The sequence below is a fragment of the Garra rufa genome, chromosome 8, assembly GCF_049309525.1.
Source record: "Garra rufa chromosome 8, GarRuf1.0, whole genome shotgun sequence".
Lineage (NCBI taxonomy): Eukaryota > Metazoa > Chordata > Actinopteri > Cypriniformes > Cyprinidae > Garra > Garra rufa.
This window is the reverse complement of record NC_133368.1, coordinates 42,027,599-42,052,149: the sequence shown is the minus strand read 5'-3', so window position 1 is coordinate 42,052,149 and position 24,551 is coordinate 42,027,599. Positions and strand designations below refer to the sequence as shown.

General features: G+C 35.8%; 1 protein-coding gene across 1 annotated transcript in view; it reads right to left on the bottom strand.

Annotated features, from left to right (window-relative positions):
* LOC141340190 (TRAF3-interacting protein 1-like) overlaps positions 1-24,551 on the bottom strand; it is a 115,462-nt gene that overhangs the window by 16,446 nt on the left and 74,465 nt on the right. Inside the window, exons 4-14 of the mRNA XM_073845116.1 lie at positions 21,380-21,701; positions 19,013-19,141; positions 18,368-18,796; positions 12,777-12,857; positions 10,905-10,980; positions 10,723-10,743; positions 8,978-9,062; positions 8,451-8,537; positions 6,301-6,433; positions 6,178-6,214; positions 6,011-6,084 (exon numbers count right to left, since the gene is read on the bottom strand). Coding sequence (XP_073701217.1) covers positions 6,011-6,084; positions 6,178-6,214; positions 6,301-6,433; positions 8,451-8,537; positions 8,978-9,062; positions 10,723-10,743; positions 10,905-10,980; positions 12,777-12,857; positions 18,368-18,796; positions 19,013-19,141; positions 21,380-21,701 — 1,474 coding nt within the window. The remainder of the gene's footprint in view (positions 1-6,010; positions 6,085-6,177; positions 6,215-6,300; positions 6,434-8,450; positions 8,538-8,977; positions 9,063-10,722; positions 10,744-10,904; positions 10,981-12,776; positions 12,858-18,367; positions 18,797-19,012; positions 19,142-21,379; positions 21,702-24,551) is intronic.

Genomic DNA, 24,551 nt, shown 5'->3' with positions numbered 1-24,551 from the left:
GTCTCTCGGTGAGGGCAAAATGTTGAGAATGCAACAAGAGTCATTTCCTTTACATTTCCAACAAAAAGGTAGATGTTTACAAAGACACGGGCCTGAAGGGATGACTATTTATTTTCCTGCCTGTTCTGCAGAGCGCGAGCTGGCGTGGCGTTCACTCAACAGCCATCCATTTGTGTGCCATGGGGTTTATTTATACATTGCAAACCTTCATCAGGCTAATTTGATGGCGCAAAAGAGGGAAAAGGAAAGGGGGAAAAAATGCTTATGAAAACGCAGCTGCTGTCAGGGGCCAATACTCTCAAAACAAAAAAAGACGCCCTACAAGAAGTATCTTAGAATAACATACACGTGATCTGAAGGGTCACAACAAAGGTCAGCTGCAAAATGTACAGCAAATTCTTCAGCAAAATGCACCGTGATGGTGAAACGGCCCCTCGTAATATATAAAACAACGGTCTAGCAGATTTTAATAAATGAAGTTCTGTCGACCCTGGCGAGGTAAATCTTTTCTTACGAAGCGGAACGGAAAGCTCAAGCTAATAAAGCCACAGAATGAGTCACAGGCTCAGTTTCACCTTCGAAATGACTAAATAGTCAAAACTCTAAATTCTGTGGTCGTTCCGAGGAGATTAAGTCATACGTACTTGATGTGGGGATCTCCGTAAACTCAAAATCCTGTAGAGATCTGAGAGCGAAAGCTCATATTTGTAGAATGAGTTATGAGCGCTGTAACTTCAAACCTATCGGGGAGGACAAGGAAGCTCAATATTTACATTTTTAACCCTGGATGTTACACCGTGATTACAGGAGAGCAGCCGCTTTATTGCACCGACCTTCACCCCCCTTTCATGTCAGGAAGGAAGTCATTACAGATTTTTTTTTTTTTCAAATACAGCTGACTAGACAGGAGAGGTGCAGTGTGCCGGGTTAACATGTATTGCCCTGAAAACACACCCATTTCATACACCGCAATTAAGATGGAGAATTTAGAGAGCTGATGAGGCTAAATTAAGTCAATTAGGAGAGCGCGGCCAGCAGCGCTCAGATTCCAGTCCGGAGTTGGCCTGCGTTTGATGGGGGAAATCTAATTTGATTATTTGGGATTGAAAGGAAATCCAGTCTGATTGTTTTGAAATCAAGAACACAGGAGGGAGAAGCGCTGGCTGTAAGGGCCAGCTGGGAGCAGCTCACTGTGTGCGGCTAAGGTTAAACACCAATCGGGATCGCGCCAGCACCGAAGCACACAGAGCTCATGCTCTATGAAAGAGAAAACTGCAACTGAATGATACTTTTATGAACATTTCATGTCATTTCAAACCTGTATCGATATCGCTTTCTTTCTTCCGTGCAACACATACGGAGAAAAGCTTAAGATTGCTCTATTCCATATAATGCTCCAAAAAGATGTGCCTCTTCAGTTTCAACATCAAACCTACTTGACATTGCTCATTACTTTCATCATATAGAGAAGAAATTACATATATAAGAACTTCTCATTTTTAATTTAAACTTTTGAATTAATATGAGGTAATAAAACCTTCATATCCTGTACAAAACTGTTAGAAATTTCAGATTCGGTAGGATTTTGTAATGTTTTTGTTAAATAGGCCCATTATGCTCACCAAGGCTGCATTAATTTAATAAAAAATACAGTAATATTTTGAAATAATATTGAAATTAAAAAAATCACTGTTTTCTATTTTAATTTATTTTAAAAAGTATTTCATTTCTGTGATGCAAAGCTGAATCTTCAGCATCACTGATCCAGTCTTCAGTGTCACATGATCCTTCAGAAATCATTCTAATACGCTGATTAGCTACTCAAGATACATTTCTTATTATTAATGTTGCAAACAGTTGTGCCACATAACGGTTTTTGTGGAAATCCTCTTTTTCATGATTCTTTTTTAAATAGAAAGTACAAAAGAACAGCATTTATTTGCATTACAATGCATTACTTTTAAATGTTCAAAATATCTCATTTACTTTCTCAAAGAAGTAATGCCAGTTACATGGTTTTGCCATTTATTCACGGTCATCTGTCTTGTTCCTGTGTTAAGAGGAATTGGGAGTGAGGTGCAGAGGCACTTCCCTTCAGCCTAAGGCTTATTAATTTCACTTCTGGTGTGAAAGGGCCTTTAGCGTTGCAAAAAATATAACTTTTTGGTCTTTTGTTATTAAAAAATAAATAAGCAAACCCAGCCCAAGTGACAAAAAGTAATGCAAAAGCAACAATGTATTACTTCCAACACAATTTGTTACTTTTTGATGGAGTAGCACAATATTGTAATGCATTAATTTTAAATGTAACTTTCCCCAACATTGTTTATTTGAATTCACAATCTAAATCAAAGTCTTAGTCACTTTTGAATTCAATCAAAAATGCATGATTAAAAAAATCTTACCGACTCCAACCCCTTTTTAACAGTAGTGTAGTACAGTAATTCTGTCATTGTTTCTAACCCCAAGACCTTTGTTCATCTTCAGAATACAAATTAAGATATTTTTTCATGAAATCTGAGAAGAAATCTATATCAATTTGAATGTTAAAGACTGACAAATAACAGAAGAAATTGTTGAATAAAGTCATTATTCTTGTTTTCTTTGTGCATAAAATGTATTCTCGCACCTTTATAGAATTACATAGAACCACTGATGTCACATGGACTGTTTTAACAATGTCCTTACTATCTTTCTGGGCCAGATTGTGGTAGTACTGTTGCTGTCTATGCATGGTCAGAAAGCTCTTAGTTTCATGAAAAATATCTTAATTTGTGTTCAGATGAACAAAGGTCTTACGGGTTTAGAACAACATGAGGGTGAGTAATTAAAGGATTAGTTCACTTTCAGAACAAAAATGTACAGATAATGTACTCACCCTCTTGTCATCTAAGATGTTCTTGTCTTTCCTTTGTCAGTTGTAAAGATATTATGTTTTTTGAGGAAAACATTGCAGGATTTCTCTCCATATAATGGATATGTATGGTGTCCCCAAGTTTGAACTTCCAAAATGCAGTTTAAAATGCAGCTTCAAAGAGCTCCAAACGATCCCAGCCAAGGAAGAAGCATCTTTTCTGGAGAAATGACCAGTTATTTTCAAAACAAATTGACAATTTATATACTTTTTAACTCCAAATGCTCGTCTTCTCTCGTCTCCGTAAATCGCATGTGCAGTCTGAGTTGGGGTATGTCGAAAAACTTCGCTGCAAAAGTACCGACCAGTGTTTACAGAGTGAACATAGAAAATGCCCTTTACAAAAATAGTTAAAACAGCGATGTAGGGTGATTTTGACGTTGAAGACGGGAGTTTTTTAACATACCCTAACTATATTGACCCGGATTACACAGACTACGCATGCAAATCGCAGAGATGAGAGAGGATGAGCATTTGAGATTAAAAAGTATAACAAATTGTCAGTTTGTTTAGAAATTAAACGACTGTTTTGCTAGATAAGACCCTTCTTCCTCAGCTGGGATCATTTAGAGACCCTTAAAGTTGCATTTAAACTGCATTTTGGATTTTCAAATTTGGGGGCGCCATACATATCTATTATATTGAAAGAAATCCTGAAAGGTTTTCCTCAAAAAAAAAACATACCCGTAAATCTCCTAATACAGGCCCGGGCCTTTATTTTACTCAAGCGCATCGCGGTCCAGGCCTTTATTAGAAGGAGGCCAGAATTAGAGGCAGGCCTCAATTTCTATTTGAGCAAAACAAACTACCAGTAGAATTAAAAAAAAAAATGAGATTTTGTGTCTATTTGAACCTATAAAATACTAGGCGCATTTAATAATCACTCCGCTCCAGCTCAGCTCCGGGTTCATAATTTCCCGCTCCCGCTCCACACCTCGCTCACTGATATCAGAAACACCGCTCCGCGTCAAAAAAAAGAAATAATGTTTGAAATATAACGGTCCCATATTAATATAAAAAATACAAAAATAAAGTAACAGGAGAGTTTGGTGTTTAGTGTGCAAAGTTTGTTCCTACCAAATTCAAAGCTAATAACATTGTCAGCATTAAAAGAGTATAACTGCTGCTTTATGCCGTGCAAAGTTTGTAATGAAAATAAAAATACATTTTCGTCAGTTATTTTACCTATGGATCGCTGCATTTCTTACAGATGTCTGTTTATTCGAAATCAGATACCATTACATTTGCTTTAATGCATTATTGACAGAGCGATTACGTGTGAATAAGTGTTGTACCTGTTTAAATCATGCTTTCACCTGAAAATATTCATTATCTAGAAGGAACAAACTAATTCCTTGTGAAATAATTTACCGCTCATGTCCATTGCCGTCATCACAGCCTTCACATTATTTCTGATTTGAGTGATCCATCTCTATCAAGCTAGCTAAACATGTTTAACATATGAATTCTTGCTTATTATGCAGTTATAGTACGGACCGTTGGCATGAATTGTACTCGTGATGGAGCAGTGGTGGAGCGCTCTTGGAGCAGTGAAAACCACGACGCTCCTACTTTTACCCTCCATTCAAAATTACACCGCTCCGCTCACATACTCTGCTGCCCAGACAAACGTTGTTTCTAATAATAGCCCCGGCCGCTATTAGAGACCGGCCATTATTTACCTCAGCTGACAGCAAGACCGGCCAATGTTGGAGACCGGGCCGCTAATGGAATACAGGCCAATATTAGAGGATTTACGGTAATTTCTTTACGACTGAAGAAAGAAAGACATGAACATCTTGGATGACAAGGGAGTGAGTACATTATCTGTACATTTTTGTTCTGAAAGTGAACTAATCCTTTAATGACAGAATTTTCATTTTTGGGTGAACTTTCCCTTTAATATAATTATAATTTTTTTATTGTTGTTGTTGGAAGTCTGAAATTTTATTTAGAAACAAAGACAAAGACTAAGAAAAGTATGAAATAAAAATTAAATATTTTCTGCCTCAAATCATTTAATGAATCACTAACAAACTAGAATTGTTACAAGAAATCTCAATATGTCTTACAATTCCCATCCCTATTTGTCCCCACTTGCCGACTCACTCTTTAAGCATTATGTGACTAAGGTAGGAAGTCGAGGTGAAAGGATGGGGGTTCTGCATGAAGGCCACCACCAAACACTGCATCCATCAGGCCTACAGCCAGTGACCGACAGATAGACCGGAGCATCCGTTCCGGCTAATGTGGACCACCCAGTGCAGATGGCCACTTGCACCAGGACATGGACAGGATGCCTTCAAAACTCAAAATCAAACCAATTTTGATTTGAAACTCAGCTTTAATGGCTCACATACAGCCCAATTCAACCAAAACAATATGGGAAGACATCGCTAAAGTGCCACCTTGGATTGACAATCATATTTCAGCAGTCCTGAAAAATCGTCCCACAAATGTTTTGGCCAGAGAAGGAACGTACATTGTATAAAGTACACTGAAACTGTGCCCAAAGAGTGAAATTGGTTTTATTGCTTTTTGGAAATGAAAGACTATCTTAATAATAATACATATTCCATTGATGAATCTGTATACCCTCATGGGCCAAAGGAACAAGGCCATCAGATAAAATCCCCCCAAAATTTTAACCGTAAAACAACTCAGAGCTAAAACTAATTCACAAGCAAGCTCTAACTCCAAGCCACTAAAACCAACAAAATTCACAAATAAACAGGCCACAGTAGTTACCTGTGTTAAATATCACAACAGCATGAATGGTGCCATCATGCTTGTTTTGCCCTAATTATTTAAGCTCCGTTGAAGAAAATAACACTTCAGTGGCTCTGAGGGACCGCAATTACATTTCTCCACTCCATTTGCAAAGTTGCTTTCTTTAGTAAACTGATGGTGCATTGGGTCAGGCGTCCCTGAGGTATTGTAGAGCACAAAAGAATGCTGATTCCCTTGATGAAGAGATTTTGAAACGCTTTTACTCATGTTACTGGAATTTTGTTGTGAAAAACAAAACGTGGCCCTGTAAGATGGAATAGCACTGCCACCTAGTGGTATTAATGTGAACACAAGATAGTATCATACCTGGTCTTTAGACTTTGTGGATGGAGATGATTCATAGTCTTTCTTTGTCTCTAGGATTTTTTTCACAAGTCCACCTATGAACAAATAATTCAATGATTAATTCACATAGTTCATCATTTATGCCAGAATTTCCATTTCAGAATGAATTATTATAGCACATGGCTCACCATGTTTCTCATTCCCTTGCAGTTCAAGTGAATTACGCTGTAATGAAACACAAGTCAATTAGTCCAAATCATGCTGTTTTTTTAATCTGAATACTACATATGCATATGGTGCATCTACACTACCTCAATTTCAGGTATGTCAGGCTGAGGCACAGCTGCCTCCTCCACCACAAACTGCCCATCTTCATCATCCTCATCTTCAGAGAGCTTCTTACCATCCAAAATGACAGTCGCAGGGGTCTTGCCACTGCCAAGCCTGAGAAAAACCCAGTTATGCTTAAATACATCTTTTTACAATTACTTTTTACTGAACAATGATATCTTTTAAAGGATTAGTTCACTTCCAGAATAGAAATCTCCTGATAATTTACTTACCCTCATGTAATCAAAGATGCTCATGTCTTTCTTTCCTCAGTCAAAAAGAAATTAAGGTTTTTGAGGAAAACATTCCAGGATTTTACTTCATATTGTGGACTTCAAAGGGAGACAACAGGTTGAAGGCCCAAATTGCAGTTTCATTGCAGCTTCAAAAGGCTCTACACGATTCCAGCTGAGGAATAAGGGTCTTACGTAGCGAAACGACCTGTCATTTTCTTAAAAAATGAAAAATATATATACTTCCACAACCACAAGTACTGGTCTTGCCCTAGCATTTGTGGTACCGACCCAGTGTTTACAAAGCGAACGGCAAAGAAAGTCAAATGCCCTTCACCAAAAAAAGGAAAACAACGTTGCTGGATGATTTTAGAAGTTGGAGGAGAAAATGGGATGGAGTTTTTCGCTTTACCCTAAACTTTTTAAACTGGAGTACACAGTCACGGACACGCATCACAGAGCTAGTACAAGATGAGCATTTGTAGTTAAAAATAAATTAATTTGTATTTTTTTTTTTTTTTTTTTTAAATGACTGATCGTTTTGCTTAGGGCTGCCCCCTAATAGTTGATGAGAAGAGACCTGATTGAACAAAAACTAAAACTAAAAAACTAATTGCACAGGAAGTGGCAAAGTCACGCAGTCCGCGACAGACAGATCGTTAATGGCTGGTCTATGTTGTAATATAGTACATCGGGCAGGATATCCAAATGCTCATTTGTCATTCAATCGCCCTCAAATATGGCTTTTCATCTGAAATATGTAAGTAGTAGAAATTTTTATATGGCCGCTCAATCTAATATTAACCTAGAAAAATGTGCGCTATTTAAGCTTCTGTACTCACAGCATGACAGATGGAGGCGCCGGTGTGATCACTTGCTCTTAAAATACTCAATTTTTGGTCATATATATACAGAAAGTAATTCATCCTTTGAATCTGTAAAGACTAAGGTTATTTGTGTGCACTCATAATGACAACGAAACGTTGTGCTTTTGTAAAATAATGAAAGCAAACAGGATGTGCTTTCTGCCGTCTCTGCCTCTGTTAACTTATGCGTGAAACTTCAAAACTGTATACTTGCCTTACAGACATGAAAAGTCTTTATAGAGTGAAATGCACTGTGGGAAGCTTTTTTGTGTGAGTTTGAGCGCTTATTAGGCTATGTAGACAGTTAAATGCTCATTATTATGATTTATATGGTTTATTAAAAAACGTGCGACTAATAATCGACTAATGCTTAAAAAGAACAACTACTAGTCGAGCAAATAAATCTTTAGTCGATGACAGTGCTAGTTTTGCTAGACAAGACTCTTCTTCCTCGGCTGGGATCATGTTTAGCCCTTTGAAGCTGCATTGTAACTGCAATTTGGACCTTCAACCCGTTGACTCTCATTGAAGTCCACTATATGGAGAAAAATCCTGGAATGTTTTCCTCAAAAAACCTTAATTTCTTTTTCACTAAAGAAAAAGACATGAACATCTTGGATGCCATGGGGGTGAATAATTATCAGAATATTTTGTATTCTGGAAGTGAACTGATCGCTTAAGCAGCACAACTGTTTTCAACATTGAAAATACTAAGAAATTAAAACTGAATTACTCATTTAAAAAATTCATTTTAAAAAATGATTCCTGTAGGATCGTGCGACATTGAAAACATAATTATTTTAAATTGTAATAATATTTCACAATATTACAGTTATTACTGTATTTTTGATCAAATAAATCAAGCCTGGGTGAAAATAAGAGACTTCTTTCTAAAACAGAGAAAATTTTTACCATGCCCAAACTCTGAATGGTAATGTATATCCTTAGCACAAACTGTAATACAGCCTACTTGTGGCTTACTCCTTCAATATAAAGTGAGAAACTGAGAGCCTGATGAGCAAGATCTCTCACCTCTCTGCTGGAGTCACATCAGCGTAGCTCTCCTGTCGTTTAACGCGGGGGGCTGCCGGTCGAGCGCTGCTGGGCCGTGGTAATCGTCTACTCACATAAACATTCAAACAAAAGAAGAACAAATACGTTCACAGAGAAAATACCCAGGCACTTTTTGTAAAGTATGCATGCGATTTTATACGTGGGGAGTTTAAGTAACAGAAAGTTCCTATATGGACAAATGCTTACAAAAACACTCTTGAGAACTAAGAGTAATGATCTGGATGAGAGTGATATCTTGTGGTTAGATCTTGCGGTACAGTGCAGAGAAAGCAAGGGATTTGCATCAGTGGCTTCCACTGCCAGACAATCTCTCATGGGGGCATATATGATACACTCCATCCACCCACAAACACCTCAGCACATTATCACAATGGCTTACTTTGTTATCATTGGACAGAAACGTAGCCATTTTTCTATCTTTGAATCAACACACTTATGGGATCATTACCACTAATTAAGAGAGAAAAAATAAAGAAAGCACAAACCTGTGTGTTGTTTGAGGTGGCACAGAATCCGTTGTGTCTCCATTCTCAATGAGGACTGCTTTCTCTGCTGAAGGGGCTTCCCCTTCTGGAAGAAATAAAATTACTGGAATAGATGTATACAGAAATACATTTTTGAATCAAGGAAATCCTATATATTTAGCTGTTTTTTTCCTGCCAACAGTAGAGGTGTTCCTGATCATTTACTAACCCCTATGTCATCCACGATGTTCATGTCTTTCTTTCTTCAGTAAAAAAGAAATTAAGGTTTTTGAGGAAAACATTCCAGGATTTTTCTCCATATAGTGGACTTCAATGGGAACCAACGGGTTGAAGGTCCAAATTGCAGTTTCACTGCAGCTTCAAAGGGCTCTACACAATCCCAGCTGAGGAATAAGGGTCTTAGCAAAACCATCTGACATTTTCTATAAAACAAAAAAAAAAAAAAACAAAAAAAAAATTATATACTTTTTAACCTTAAATGCTCAGCATGTGCGTCTTCTCGCATTGCGTAATCACGTTGAAAAAGTCACGCACGGTTAGTTCTTCGTCTGTATACTTCAGTTCAAAAAGTTAGGGTAGGCCAAAAAACTCTGTCTCATTTTCTCCTCCAACTTCAAAACTGTCTGACATCGTTGTCTTATCTTTTTTTGTAAAGGGCGTCTGACTTTCTTTGCATGTTCGCTTTGTAAACACTGGGTCGGTACTTCCACCTACGTCACGTGTGCATGATTTTGCAATCAGTGGTTAAAAAAAATATAAAATTTTTATTTTTTTTAAATGGTTGATCGTTTCACTAGATTAAAAAACGTGCAACTAATAGTCGCCTAATACTTTAAATGAACGAATACTAGTCGACCAGATAAATCTTTAGTTGAGGGCATCTCTTGTTTTGCAAGATAAGACCCTTGTTCCTTGGCTGGGATCGTGTAGAGCCCTTTAAAGCTGCACTGAAACTGAAATTTGGACCTTCAACCCATTGGGCACCATTGAAGCCCACTATATGGAGAAAAATCCTTGAATGTTTTCCTCAAAAACCTTAATTTCTTTTTGACTGAAGAAAAAAAGACATGGGGGTGAGAAAATTATGAGGACATTTTTTATTCTGGAAGCAGTGTTGTTTTCGTCGACGATGACGAAATCATTTCGTTGACGCCACTTTTTTCCATGACGATAACAAGACGTTGACGAGATAAAAATGGCTCGTTGATGACTAAAACATGACGAGACGTGTGTGAGTTTTCGTTGATGAGACGAGAATAGACGAAAATGTTAGTGGGTGGTCCGTCAGGCGTTTAAAATGCATGACATTTCTGCTTATTGTGCATGCCAATTAAAACCGAAAAATATCTGCCGCTATGGCAAGCCGTTTTAGCATTAAATACTCTTTGCCATACTACTATGGCAAGCCGTTTTAGCATTCCATCCTTGTTTGTCTTTTATGTTTTAAAACATTCCTTCATTATTGGAAGTTAACTAATTCTTTAACACTCTGCAAACACCAAATGCGAGAAAAAATAGCACTGGTGAATATATAAAATAATGTTACTTGCCAGTTTGTAGGAAATTCTTTAATATGCAATTCTAACAATGCACAGTTATAACAACACAATTCAAGTTTAATTATCAAATTGCAAATAGTTTAAAAATACCTATGGATAGTACATTTTCACTAACCATTGGCAGGTGTAGCAAAAACTAAATTTTGGATCTTCTAAGGGGTGTTTACTGAAGAGAACAACACTCACCTCCTTCACTGTCAGTCTCGTCTGAAAGAGAGATAAACAATTCATGTAATCATTTAAGGCTAATCACATTAAATCTGCTGTGCTGCTAGTAACAACTAAACAGATTAAGATGGACATGCAAAATGCATTACTGCACAGAACATCAATAATTAATAGTCTGTTAAGAAAGACACGTTCAGCACCTTGACCTCCTGTTTTGGGCCACCGCCGCTGTCCTTTAGCCGATGAGGGCCTTGGGATCCGAGAAGGACTCTCAGCCTGAAAGGAATGAGGAAAGACATTAGTTTCCATGTATTTTCACTAGGAGTTCCTCTCCTGTGGAGCACTTAAATTGACATTAGTCAAGAAACACACAAACCCTCTTCTGGGTTGTTGTTGCACACATATGGTGAAATATCACCATTGAGTGGGACAATAAAAAAAATTCAGGAGAAAACAGATTTGCTTGGGACAAACAGGAATTACCTGGATTTCAGAGAGATCTGTAGGCTGAATGAAGACAAAACAAAAGGCAACAAAGAGCCTTAAGACTTTAACATTTATATTTATAGTACACTTACAGCCACCAGCCAAACCCAAAAAGCTCACTACTTTAAATCTAAGCTACTGAAGCTTCAAAGACGCATGGACATGAAGCGACAAAACTACAGTATATAGTCAGGAAATAATACATGAAGCTGCAATTTCAGACAGTCAGAGGGTATTGTAAGGGCACTTGCTAAAGCAAAACACTTAGGCTTGGGAATTTTGAACAAACCCTTAAAACAGACAAAAAAAAAAAAAAAAAAAAAACTGTGAGAAGCCAGGTAACCAAAGATGTTCATCTGACTTAAAAAAAAAAAAAAAAAAAAAAAAAAAAATAGCAGGATTATGTAAGCAAGCATCTTGCTTTCTATTGCCTATGCACAAAAAGTTCCACATAAGTTAACATCTTTTAGAAATGCAATATCCCAGTAAGTGATGCATTGTTTTCTGTGGTTATTTTTATTTACAGTGTTTTACAACAAAATATAAATGCACAAATACTGCCTCTTATGACATAAAACATCTGTTTTTGTGTATAAACGCTGTTTTTCCATATACTTTAATTTTGAACACTTTGTTCCACTAGACACATCAAATGTAGCTTCTGTGTACAAAATGCTGGAGGTCCAGAAGTTTTGTGAATTTATGCTTGATAATGGTCCTGTGAATAGTTATACTGACACTTTATTTGTCTATAAAAATGTCTATTTAAAATGTACTTGCTTCTCATATCCACTCCTATTCAAATGTCTACTATTAAAAATGTAATACTTTCATTCAGGAAGGATGTGTTAATTTGATAAAAAGTAAGAGTAAAGACTTATATTGTTAGAAAAGAATTCTATTTGTTCTTTTTAATATTTTATTCATCAAATATTCATGAAGATAATTCTAATAATAACTTAACATATTAGAATGATTTCTGATCATGTGACACCTAAGACTGGAGTACGGTCTGATAAAAATTCAGCTTTGCATCACAGGCATAAATTATAACATTACAAGTCTTACTGATTCCAAACTTCTGAATGGCAGTGTATCTTAAGCACCAAACCAGCATATTAAAATGATTTCTGAAGGATCATGTAATACTGAAGTACTGACTCCAAACATAAGAACAGTAGTGTATTTTGACACTTAAAACTTTTTCAAATAAAATTTTTTTACATTTCATCTCAGGACCAGAGAAAATGTTACTACGGCAGGTAAAATTCTTAACTAATGTCTCAACCTGGGTGTCAGAGCTAAATCCTAATTGTTGAGACCTGATAAGACAACCTCCACCATCAAGTCTGTCCTTGCGCAACACCAAATATGCAAAACACCCATTATTCTACAGCCAAGCAAAGCAGGCACTAACATCACAACAGACTCGTACCTCCAGTTCACCGCCCTCGGCCTCCAATTCAAAGGAACAAAGAAAAGAACAATAACTATGAAGATTACGTCAACAAACCTTCATGATGGCCCATACCTGCAGATCAAACATTAAGGGCGTAAACAGAGGTTTTGAGAGAAATCAATCTCACCTCATTTGCTTCGGCTTCATGTGTTTTACTCGCAACCTCTGGGTAAGGCTTTGACTTGCTGATCTCCTCTGCTGCCTTAATCTATGGAAGAAGACAAGCTGTTATTAAAGGGGCCATATGATGTTGCTAAAAAGAACAATATTTTGTATTTGGTTCAGTGCAATGTGTTCACAAACTTATTTTCCACATACTGTACATTATTGTTGCTCCTCCTGCCCCGCCTTTCTGAAACACGCACATTTTTATAAAGCTCATTCTCTGATTAGCCAGTTATCCGGTGCGTTGTGATTGGCCGAATACCTCAAGTGTGTGATGGAAATGTTATGCCCATTACCATGTTGTGATGGCGTGTCTCAACACGATGAGACAAAAACAATAAAACCCATTATAAATTAGGCATTTGTTGCATCCAGTGAGGACATAGTTACTACTAATTATAATGACTCATACTAGGGCTGCTCGATTTTGGCAAAAATCATAATCACGATTATTTTGGTCAATATTGTAATCACGATTATTTAAACGATTATGACAGGCTCCAAAACTTTACACAGTGATTAATTTAAAGATAGCAATACAGCTGGAAAAAGATACAAATAAAACAAACAGTGCTTCAAAAATACTGAATACTGAATAAAGTAGTCTAACAATACTACAGAAATTGAATTTGAATGTAAAATAAAACAATGTCTTCACTCTAATAGTTAAACATGCTTTGTTTCTTATTAAAACTAAAAACGTCCTTCATTCAAGAGCAGTGAGTGATGCTTCTTGTATAAAACATATTTGTACGTTTTATTCATATTAGGCACAGAGACACCAAAAGGAATATTATGTGTTGCCACTTTAACCACACGGACCCATTATACTGTTACGCACGGATTTTCATTCTCAACTGTTGTTCATTTAATGTTCATGTTCATTTAAGACATAACTGACAAGAGTTTACATGAATAATCACCAAGCCCCTCATTTTGAAATATTTTTGCGTGTATTTGACCGTTTAGGTGCGCACTTTGAGCTAAAAGATAACTTTCATGTCCGTGTTCCGCTCCGTCTCTGAGCGCATTAACAAAGGACAGCGCAAGTTTTCTTACGTGCTATTAAAAACACAACATCAAAGAAACATTAATAAATCAACCACCTTACATGATTTAGCTGATTTGCATGTGAAATTTGGCTTTTATGGAGGAGCGAAAGCGCACCACTGGTAAAAGGGCAGAATGGGGCGCAATAATCGTTTCATCTCGATTACTGCATTTTCATGATCGTTTGAAGCAGAAATCGAAATCGAAACCGAATTTCGATTAATTGCACAGCCCTAACTCATACTGTCATTTTACGCATTGAGTTGCACCGTGTAAACATAACACCACCCTGCATTTGTGATCGTAGAAACGACAAACAAGCAGCACTACTATACACTGCTCAAAACTCGCATTTGAATAGCCGGTATATGAAAACCTACTTACGAGCAGTGTTGTTTTTGACAACCATCTTAGATTTAGTCTTAGTCTTATGGACTAAAATGCTTATTAGTTTTAGTCAAATTTTAGTCACTTCTATATGTGATAGTATTAGTCCAATTTTAGTCGACGAAAAGTCAAAAAGGTTTTAGTCTAGTTTTAGTCAAAAAAAAAAGGGGAAAAAGTCTTTTAACAAATTAATGTAGGTCAGTAAGTATTTTGCTGTTTGGTAGTGTCACTTATAAGTTGTGAAAATAGCAGATCTATAGTTCAACACAATGTGAGCTTCCGGATCGACTATTTTCACCAATAATTACAATAATGAAGGAATGGTTTTAGACATAAAAGACATATATTTGAAATACACCCATCGGTCCTCTCACCGTTTGCGACCACCCTGTGTGCAAACTGCCGCCATCATGGTTAATCGTCTGTCTGTCTGAGTGACAACAATGTGACGTGTTGAGCGTAACCAAACAAGGACAGAATGCTAAAACGGCTTGCCATACTAGTATGGCAAAGAGTATTTAATGCTAAAACGGCTTGCCATAGCGGCAGATACTTTTTCGGTTTTAATTGGCATGCACAATAAGCAGAAATGTCATGCATTTTAAACGTCTGACGGACCACCCACTAACATTTTCGTCTATTCTCATCTCGTCAACGAAAACACACACACGTCTCGTCATGTTTTAGTCATCAACGAGCCATTTTTATCTCGTCATCGTCTCGTTATCGTCATGAAAAAAAAGTGGCGTCAACAAAATGATTTCGTCATCGTCATCGTTGACGAAAACAACACTGCTTACGAGGCTGTGAGCCAGATGAGCCAGACTGTCCCTGCAAGGTTGGAATTGTCCCACTTTATAGTGTGCACAGCCAGCTTTGTAGGCTACTCTCCCAGGTACAGGAAACAGTCCTCCATAAAATGGGCTGCACATACTCAAATATTTGCGTTGTAATTCTTCTGGAATTGTGTTGTAAATACAGCTTAACCACTGATTTCTAGTTGTGTACTTATTAGGAAGGCCAAACAAAGTACTTTCACTTTCGCAATGAAACATGGTTGCGGCTGCAACATTACTACAGAACATAAGTTAGGCTTTTTTCCTTTGCGTATACATTTGGGAGGAGTTATGCAAATCGCCATGCGGGGGCGTGTGTGAAAGAGCCGTTTTAGTAAGGCATGGCTGAGACTTTTATAAAGATTATCTCTTTGGGTTTGAGATTTTTAACTTCACAACTTTACAGATCTTATATATGCACAAAAAGATTGCAACACTCCAAAGACAAAGGATTAGGGATGCACCAAACGTTCAGCAACTGAAATTATTCGGCCGAAAATAGCAAAAAAAAGCTCTTTCGGTGTTTGGGAAAAGGCTGAACAAATTATACCGAACAATAACGTGACGCAATCAAATAGAGGTGCGCACTAATGCAGCAAACATGTCGGCAGTGTGGAAGCAGGGCTCTAGAGTGCGACCAATTTGGTCGCATGTGCGACCTAATTTCTCAATGGTGCGACTAAAAAAAATCAAAGGTTGCACCGGTGCGACCAGCCGTTCGAGGGGAAAAAAAACGAAACTCCGTCACTCTTAAAGTCTCCCTGTTGCTCAACAACAGACACACATTAGACCCATATCATGGTCTAAACCAATCAGAGATAAAGGACGGATCCCGCCCCCCCCCCCGCCCCCCTCTGATTGGCCGTGGTCCAGATATTCCTGTACGTGTGTGTACGTTTGAAAATGCATGTGATGCAGTCAGGATGTCTCTACATTGGCAAGCGTTTACAATGCCTCCTCCGCAAAAACACGGACTGGATCGCGGACTCCATTCATAAAAACCGAATTTACTATGCCGCGGAATGCCACGTAATACGTTGATTTCTGGATTGATAAATCAAAAGTTGGTCTGTCACTTAATTCAAATCGCGATATGGACTAGTGTCTATGAAAACTGAAAGGCAAAAAGACCGTTTAAAATGAATCCTGCATGTTCCGTTTGCCTCTATGTATTAATGGTGGAGACGTGTATTTTTTTTTTAACTACACGCGTATAGGCTACTGAAGCACGCGTGACGCTCCCGCTAATTTTTGGCATTTGCATTTGCAAATCCGTTTCATTTGAGAAAGCATCATATCATACTGTACACACAGAAACTTCACGGCAACCTGTCAAAATAAAAGTACGGTTTAACATGAAACAGAACAATATTAGTCCTGTATTACTTTTGTACAGTATAATGTAGGTGTTTATATATTCCTATTTATAAATCATATATATGTTTGCCAAAAATTAAAAAGGTTTATTTTTCATTTGATTAAAAATAAATACATGTTTATGCTTTCATTTGATTATGAGAAAAATTAAAACAAGAATTTCGAAAAATAAAAATAAAATAAAAAAACAATTTTAGAGCCCTGTTGTTCAAAATGTTAAAATAGAGAGTTTTGGACTTATTTTTTCACTGAAATGTTTTCGTTATTACACAAAGTAGGGTAAAGTACTGGGGGGAAAAATATGCTTCAAATAAAGAACTTTATATTGACCAGATTGTTAGTTAATCATTTACAAGTCAATATTGCCTATATGGACAGGGATTAAAAAATAAATAAAAAAAAGTAAAAAAAAAGTGAACTTGTAAAACTGCGGTGTTGAATGTGATTCGGTTGAAAATTTGGGTGCACCTAACTTTTGTGCTGGTGCACCTAAGAAAAAAAGTTAGGCGCACCAGTGCAACCAGTGCAAAAAGTTAGTCTAGAGCCCTGGGAAGCATTTAAAACTGTCCGAGAAATACGGAAAATTTTCTAATACACACAAAGCGCTGTGCAAGCTTGTTAGCCAGGTTTCAAAGTCCAAAGCATGAGGAAAATCTGCGCTGAAACAGCGTAATGAGAATCATTCATAAATCTGTCAGCAGAGGTCTTCTTGCCGATTTCTAACTGTGCGTGATGTTTCCCATGTGATTGTGTAACGTGCAAAGATGCGCATGCAAGCACAACTAGTGCAAGACAAGCATTTGTGGTTCAAAAGTATATAAATTTACTTTTTTTTTAGAAAATGGCAATCGTTTCGCTAGATAAGACCCTTATTCCGCAGGTGAGATCATGTAGAGGCCTTTGAAGCTGCACTAAAATGTGAAATATGAAGATGAATATTTTCCTCAAAAACCTTAATTTCTTTTCGCCTGAAGAAAGAAAGTCATGAACATCTTGGATGACATGGGGGAAAGAGTAAATGATAAGGAAATTTTTATTCTGGAAGTGAACTAATCCAATGTTACAGAAATTTGCATTAAGGTCTAGAAATAGTGTGGTTTGTGTTAAATTTTTCACAATTCTAAAACTTTATTTCTGGGTTTAAACAGGATTTTAAATGCAAGAAGTTCACTTCCAGAACAAAAATGTACAGATAATGTACTCACCTCCTTGTCATCCAAGATGTTCATGTCTTTCTTTCTTCAGTCATGAAGAAATTATGTTTTTTAAGGAAAACATTTCAGGATTTTCTCCATACAGTGGACTTCCATGGTGCCCAGAGTATGTACTTCCAAAATGCAGTTTCAATGTGGCTTCAAACGATCCCAAATGCAGTAGTAAACAATCCCAGTCGAGGATGAATGGTCTTATACCTTAAAAGTTTTAACCTTAAACACTCATCTTGTCTTGTTCTGCCTGAACTCTGCTTTTTTTCCCATTTTAAGGCAGAGTATGTCGAAAAACTCCAGTCTTATTTTCTCCCTCAACTGCAAAAATCATTTCAAAATCATCCTACATCACTGCAGAAGTACCGAACCAGTGTTTGCAAAGTGAACATGCAAAGAAGATCAAACACCTTTAACAAAAAAATTTAAAACAGTGATGTAGGACAATTTTAAAGCTGGAGGAGAAAATGACAGGAGAGTTAGTTGACATACCCTAACTGTCTTAAACTGGAAAAAAAAGTTCAGGCAGAGCAAGACAGAATGATCGTTTGAGGTTAAAAAGTAAGTCCACTATATGGAGAAAAATCCTGAATCCTGAAATCCTCAAAAAACGATTTTTGTACGACATGTTCTGGAAGTGAACTTCTCCTTTAATCTGAGCAAAAGCACTAAAGAACCATAAAATTGTGTGAGCAAACCTTTCTATCGCCTCTGTCCTTTATCTTCTCGTCAGTCTCTCTGTGACGTTCTTTTTCTTTCTCTCTCTCCCGTCGTTTCTCACGCTCGCGATCTCTCTCCTTGTCTCGTTCTCGGTCTCTGTCTTTGTGAGATTCCCGTTCTCTTTTCTTATCCCTCTCTTTATCTCGTTCTCTCTCCTTTTCCCTGTTGCGGTCCTTATCCTTCTCCTTCTCCCGTTCCTTCTCTCTGGTCTTGTCTTTCTCCCGATCCCGGCTCTTGTCCTTGTCTTTGTCTCTGTCTTTTGTCCGATCTCTTTCGCTCTTTCCCTTGTCAGACCTCTCGGCATCTTGGCGGCGGTCCTTGTCATCTTTCTTGCTCTCTTGATCTTTCGGTTGATCTGGATCTTTCTGCTCTCGGCTCCCGCTGCTTTCCTTGATGCCCTTCCTCTCCTGGACAACAGCCAGAGAATACATCAAATTCTCACTTTTATAACAATAAACCTAACAGCTTCATCAGCACCCAAATATCTTAAAAATAGATAACATGACTGAAAGTAAAAGGCCCAAGGGGGACAAGTTGATTTAGTGATTAGTGATTTTTGAAACAACAAAAAATTCTGGTGTGACTTAAAATGTCATTAGGTCAAACCCTCAAGCAGGTCTCACCTCACGGTCTCGCTGGCGCTCCCTGCCCTCTCTGTTCTCCTTGTCCTGGGATCTGGAGGTGCTGGGCTTCCCTTTCTGATCATGCTTGTCTCCTGCTAACACTCGCCTAACAGCCTCGTCACTGGAGAGCTGGAACAAGGACAGGACACACTGTTTAACAACAGCTTAGTATAATGAACAAGTCCCAAGCAACCCTCAGTTTGCTCTCAGAGCTAACTAAACTATATTCAGAAACAGATGGGGCAGCATGGTGGTTAATGATCTGGGCTGGTGACCAAAAAAATGTAGGTTGAAATCCCTGAATGAGGCAATCCACAGGGATTCTCCCTGGAATAAATGGACTATGAGTCACTTTGGATAAAAACATCAGCTAAATATGTATGCACAGAGTAAAAAGCTGCTGGGAAATTATGCATATTCTGAAAAGCACTATACAAATAAATTTTACTTTCCCTACTTGACAAATTACTGACAAAATTTCTACATATCCTCGAGAAAACATGGTGGTACTTGATACAAAATTCCCTGTTACTAATGAAGTATTGTGGGTGATTATTTGTTGTAAACTGTAAACTGTTTTAGTATTATTTAGTTATGTTTTCACTATTACAGTATTTACATTTAACTTTAATTTAGTTTGTTTTATTTATTTTAGCACTTCAACCTGAACTTTTCTGAAATGTTACAATTCTTTAAATGTTTTTTTAAGTTTAAGTTGTAAACTTATTTTAGTATTATTAAGTTATTTTTTCACTACTGCAGTATTAATAGTTTATTCAGCTTTTATTTTTTATTTTCAGTTTGAATCATTTTATGGTTTTAAAATATTTACATTGAACTTTAATTTAAAGTTGAATTAATTTTAGTACTTTAAACTGAACTTTTCTTTCAGAAAACTTTTCTTGAAGTTTTCAAATGTTTAATTTCTAATTTTAATTTTTTAAATTATTATTTAGTTATTTTCTCACTATTACAGTATTAATATTTTAATCAGCTTTTATTTCTTTATTTTCAGATTTCGTTTTAGTTTGCGTTTTAATAATATGGTTTTAAAACATTTACATTGAACTTTAATTTAAAGTTTTATTAATTTTTAGTACTTCAAACTGAACTTTTCAAAAATTGTAAATGTTTTTAAACGGTTCATTTTTAAGTTGTTTAAGTTGTAAAGTGTTATTTTAGTATTATTTAGTTTCATTTTCATTTTTCAATTTCGTTTTATTAATTTTAGTACTTCAAACTAAACTTTTCTGAAATGTTTAATGTTTCAGAATGTTTCATTTCCAATTTTCATTTAAGTTTCTTAAGTTTAAGATTTTTTTCATCTAATGTTTATATTTTATTTGATTTCAGATTTATTTAATTAACAAAAATGATTTTTTTTAGCAGTTTTTAACAGTCTTTAACAGTTTTAGTTAACAAAAACAAACACAATTACAATTCCTAGGGTGTTTATTATTGGCAAAATTTTTAAGTCAAATACAAATCAATGGCATTTTTTTTTCTTTCCTTCTTTTTATTTTATTGTCCTCCAGGTTTAAAACCGAAAATGAACAGCACCTCTCCTCAACAAACCATACAATTTATGTACAATTGTGTTTTTTTTTTATTTATCTTATTTTATTATTTTTTTTTTTATTGTTGATGCAAATGCCAAAAGTTATTCAATATACTGTTCACAAATGTATATGAGGTTTGAGAGCTGGGCACATGGAAAGATTGTCAGTGAATGACTTTCAGCCTGTTCTTCATAGAAAGCTATCATTTGACTTCTGAAGGCTTTAACTAGAAGCATATTGACTGTTTTATAATACTTTTATGATAGTTTTCATCCTTTTTGGAGCTCTTGTCGTTATGTGGGATAATTGCAACACAATACATTCTTTTGTGTTCCAAACAGAAAGTGGTGCTACCATTTAAAGCTACCAACAATCCTCCTGGGGCAACACAAAGTCAAATGTTTTGCTCAAAGACTTAAAGGTGACAAAACAGGATTGTCAATTTTCCAGTACCTAGGTCACCCTGTAATCTAACCATCCGGTTGCTATCACCATTGTGGCACTTTCATGTCATTTTCTCTTGCAACCTATAAAATATCCCAGCAGCATAGCTGTCATTCAGCTCAATGTTTCGCACCTGCTCTTTGCCCTGCAGGCATCAGTGGGTTCCCCTGATAACGCTGATGGCGATGTTCCATCACTCCTTAACCTTCAGAAAAGCTCAAGGGTGCAATTAAATGAATATGCCTATAAATTACCCCCTGCTTGGACATCATTAGTCTTGAGTCATTCACTAGTTAAATGGCTTTAAGCGAATCCTGCAGTACAGAAATACAGTAGCTGAGTGATCTTTAATAGCAGGACTGACCTTGTTGAGGCAGCACTTAGCAATGACCTGCAGCAGCTCGTTGGTCTTCTCTGGTTCGTGTCCGGCTACGATTCGAGCGGGTTTGGCGGCCAAGGGTTCTCCGCTAACCAGCATCACCACATCGATGGCCTTCTGAAGGAATGCTATTTTTGAGTCTTTGTCCTGAAGAGTATTTGAAGAGAATAGAGTAGTTGAAACAGAATTGCAAGAACAAGTTTTAAACACTACCTCAGTCTTCCATTGTTCAAACAAACAGATAGTCCCGCCCGAAACACATGCCACTGGATAGGACAAAGTTGTTACTGCATGTCCAGTTGGGCCACTTCAACAAACACATTGCAATTCTGCTTGGGGCCACTAAGGCTGCAGAAAACGAACATTGGACAAAGCTTCTATTATTAGAGCATATAATCTGATACATTTAGAATTCTATACATTTTTCTATACATACACTACCAGTCAAAAGTTTTTGAACAGTATTTTTTTTTTTTTAAAGAAGTCTCTTCTTCTCCCCAAGCATGCATTTATTTGATCCAAAATACAGCAAAAACTGTAATACTGTAAAATATTTTTACTATTTAAAATAACTGCTTTCTATGTGAATATATTTTTAAGTGTTATTTATTTCTGTGATTTTAAAGGTGATTTTTTTAGCATCATTACTCCAGTCACATGATCCTTCAGAAACTATTCTAATATTCTGATTTGCTGCTCATAAACATTTTTTATTATTATGTAGAAAACAGCTGAGGAGATTTTTTTTTTTCAGGTTTCTTTGATGAATAGAAAGAGGAACTACATTTATCTGAAACAGAAATCTTTTGTAACATTATAAATGGCTTTATCATCACATTTGATCAAATTTAAGCATCCTTGCTAAACTGCTTGCTTAATGCTTTTCCCCAAAAAATAAATAAGTAAATTAAAAAAAAAACTCTGAAGGATCATGTGACACTGAAGACTAGAGAAATGATGCTGAAAATGTAGCTTTGATCACAGGAATAAATTACATTTTAAAATATATATAAATAGAAAGCCGATATTTTAAATAGTAAAAATATTTCACAATATTACTGCTTTTGCTGTATTTTGGATTAAAAAAATGCAGGCTTGGTAAGCAGAAGAGACTTCTTTAAAAAACATTAAAAATATTGACTGGTAGTGTATTTTTAAAGAAAATCTTATGTTTGGGGTCAGTAATATTTATTTATTTATTTTTATTTAAAAAAAATGAAAACTTCTATTCAGCATGGATGCATTAAATTGACAAAAAGTGACAATAGAAAGAGGTTTGTAATATTACAAAATATTTCTACTTAAAATAAATGCTGTCCTTTTGAACTTTCTATCAACAATGGAATCCTGAGGAAAATGTATCACAGTTTCCATAAAAATATTAAGCAGCCCAACTGCTGATAATAATAGAAACTGTTTTTTGAGCACCAAATCATCATGATTTCTGAAGTAATGGTTGCTGAAAATTTAGTTTTGATCACTGGAATAAATGACATTTTAAAATATATTCAAATATATAAATATATATAATATATTCATCAATACTGAATGTGTTATTAAGTTTGCATGAATTTGTAAATGCTTTAACAAATAGAATACAACAATTAGCACTACTGAAAAATCAAGATGATCTGTAACTTTATCTTATGTGAATCATTTGTGGTGTCAGTCTCATTCTGTAAATACTTCATAAAACATGCGTGGACTTTCCGACAGAATATCAGTATCAGATTTCCTGATTACGTCAAGAAAACAATATATATTTTTCTAACTGAAATAAACTAAAAGAACAGGAATAGTTTGATCTTTTTTGCTTTTTTATTTTGGTATAGCTTAGTTATTTTAGGCTTAGGCTTAATTGCATTGTACACAGGGGACCTAAAATTATCCTGATGCTTTGAACACAACAGTACATACATCATCACCGGCAGCTTGATGATGCATTCACTCCATTAAACCCTCTTTTTCTGCATTTCTGCTTTGCTGGTTATGATGAAGTGCAACTGTCCGTATTGTCATTTAATGCTTTTATACTTCATGAGGTTCCTAATGAGGTCCCAACGGCAGAGCAACCTGTATGCTGATGTGATCTGTTATGATTTTACACACTCAGCAGTGTTTAATATCCAACTACTGGCTACACAATATCCATGCAATAAGAATGGCGAATCAGGCGGAAAAACATGTTCACATCATATAAATTGCAACATGACATAAAGAAATATATTTTGCATAAAATGAAGCCTGTTTTAGGACCATTAGGATTTTATACAATATGACATTATGACAATTAAGCATGTTTTACATTTTATATATATATATATATATTAAATATTTTGATTTTATATATATATTAATATATTTTAAAATGTAATTTATTCCTGTGATAGCAAAATTACATTTTCAGCATCATTACTCCAGTCTTCAGTGTGACATGCTCCATCAGAAATCATTTTAACATGCAAATTTCATAAAAACACATTCATTACACATGCATTTCAACACAAAACACAAAATGTACATTTTGCATAGAATAAAGCACATTTTAGGACTATTAAGATTTTATGCATTATGACATTAAAGCAAGTTTTCCCTTTGCACTTTCTTTAGCATAATGAGTCCAGACATTATTCTCTTTATTCTCAGTGGTGAAACTCATTTGCTTCTCATTAACGTAATACAATATAATTCACAATTATTCAAGAGTCAGAATCAGAGCCAGAGAGGTAATGCAAAAGTGCAAAAATTATACAATTATTATGATTATAATATATTATAATATGCCATTATAAATATTTTTTTAAATAAGACTCTTCTGCTCACCAAGCCTGCATTTATTTGATTCAAACAAAGTACAGCAAAAACAGTAAAATTTTAAAATATTTTTACTATTTAAAATAATTGCTTTCTATTTGAATAGATTTTAAAATCTAATTTATTCCTGTGATTTTAAAGCAGAATTTTCAGCATCATTACTCCAGTCACATGATCCTTCAGAAATCATTCTAATATGCTGATTTGCTGTTCAAGAAACATTTTTTATTATTATTATTAATATTTAAAACAGTTGAGTACATTTTTCAGGATTCTTTAAAGAATAGAAAGATCCAAAGATCAGCATTTATCTGAAATAAAAAGCTTTTGTAACATTATATAC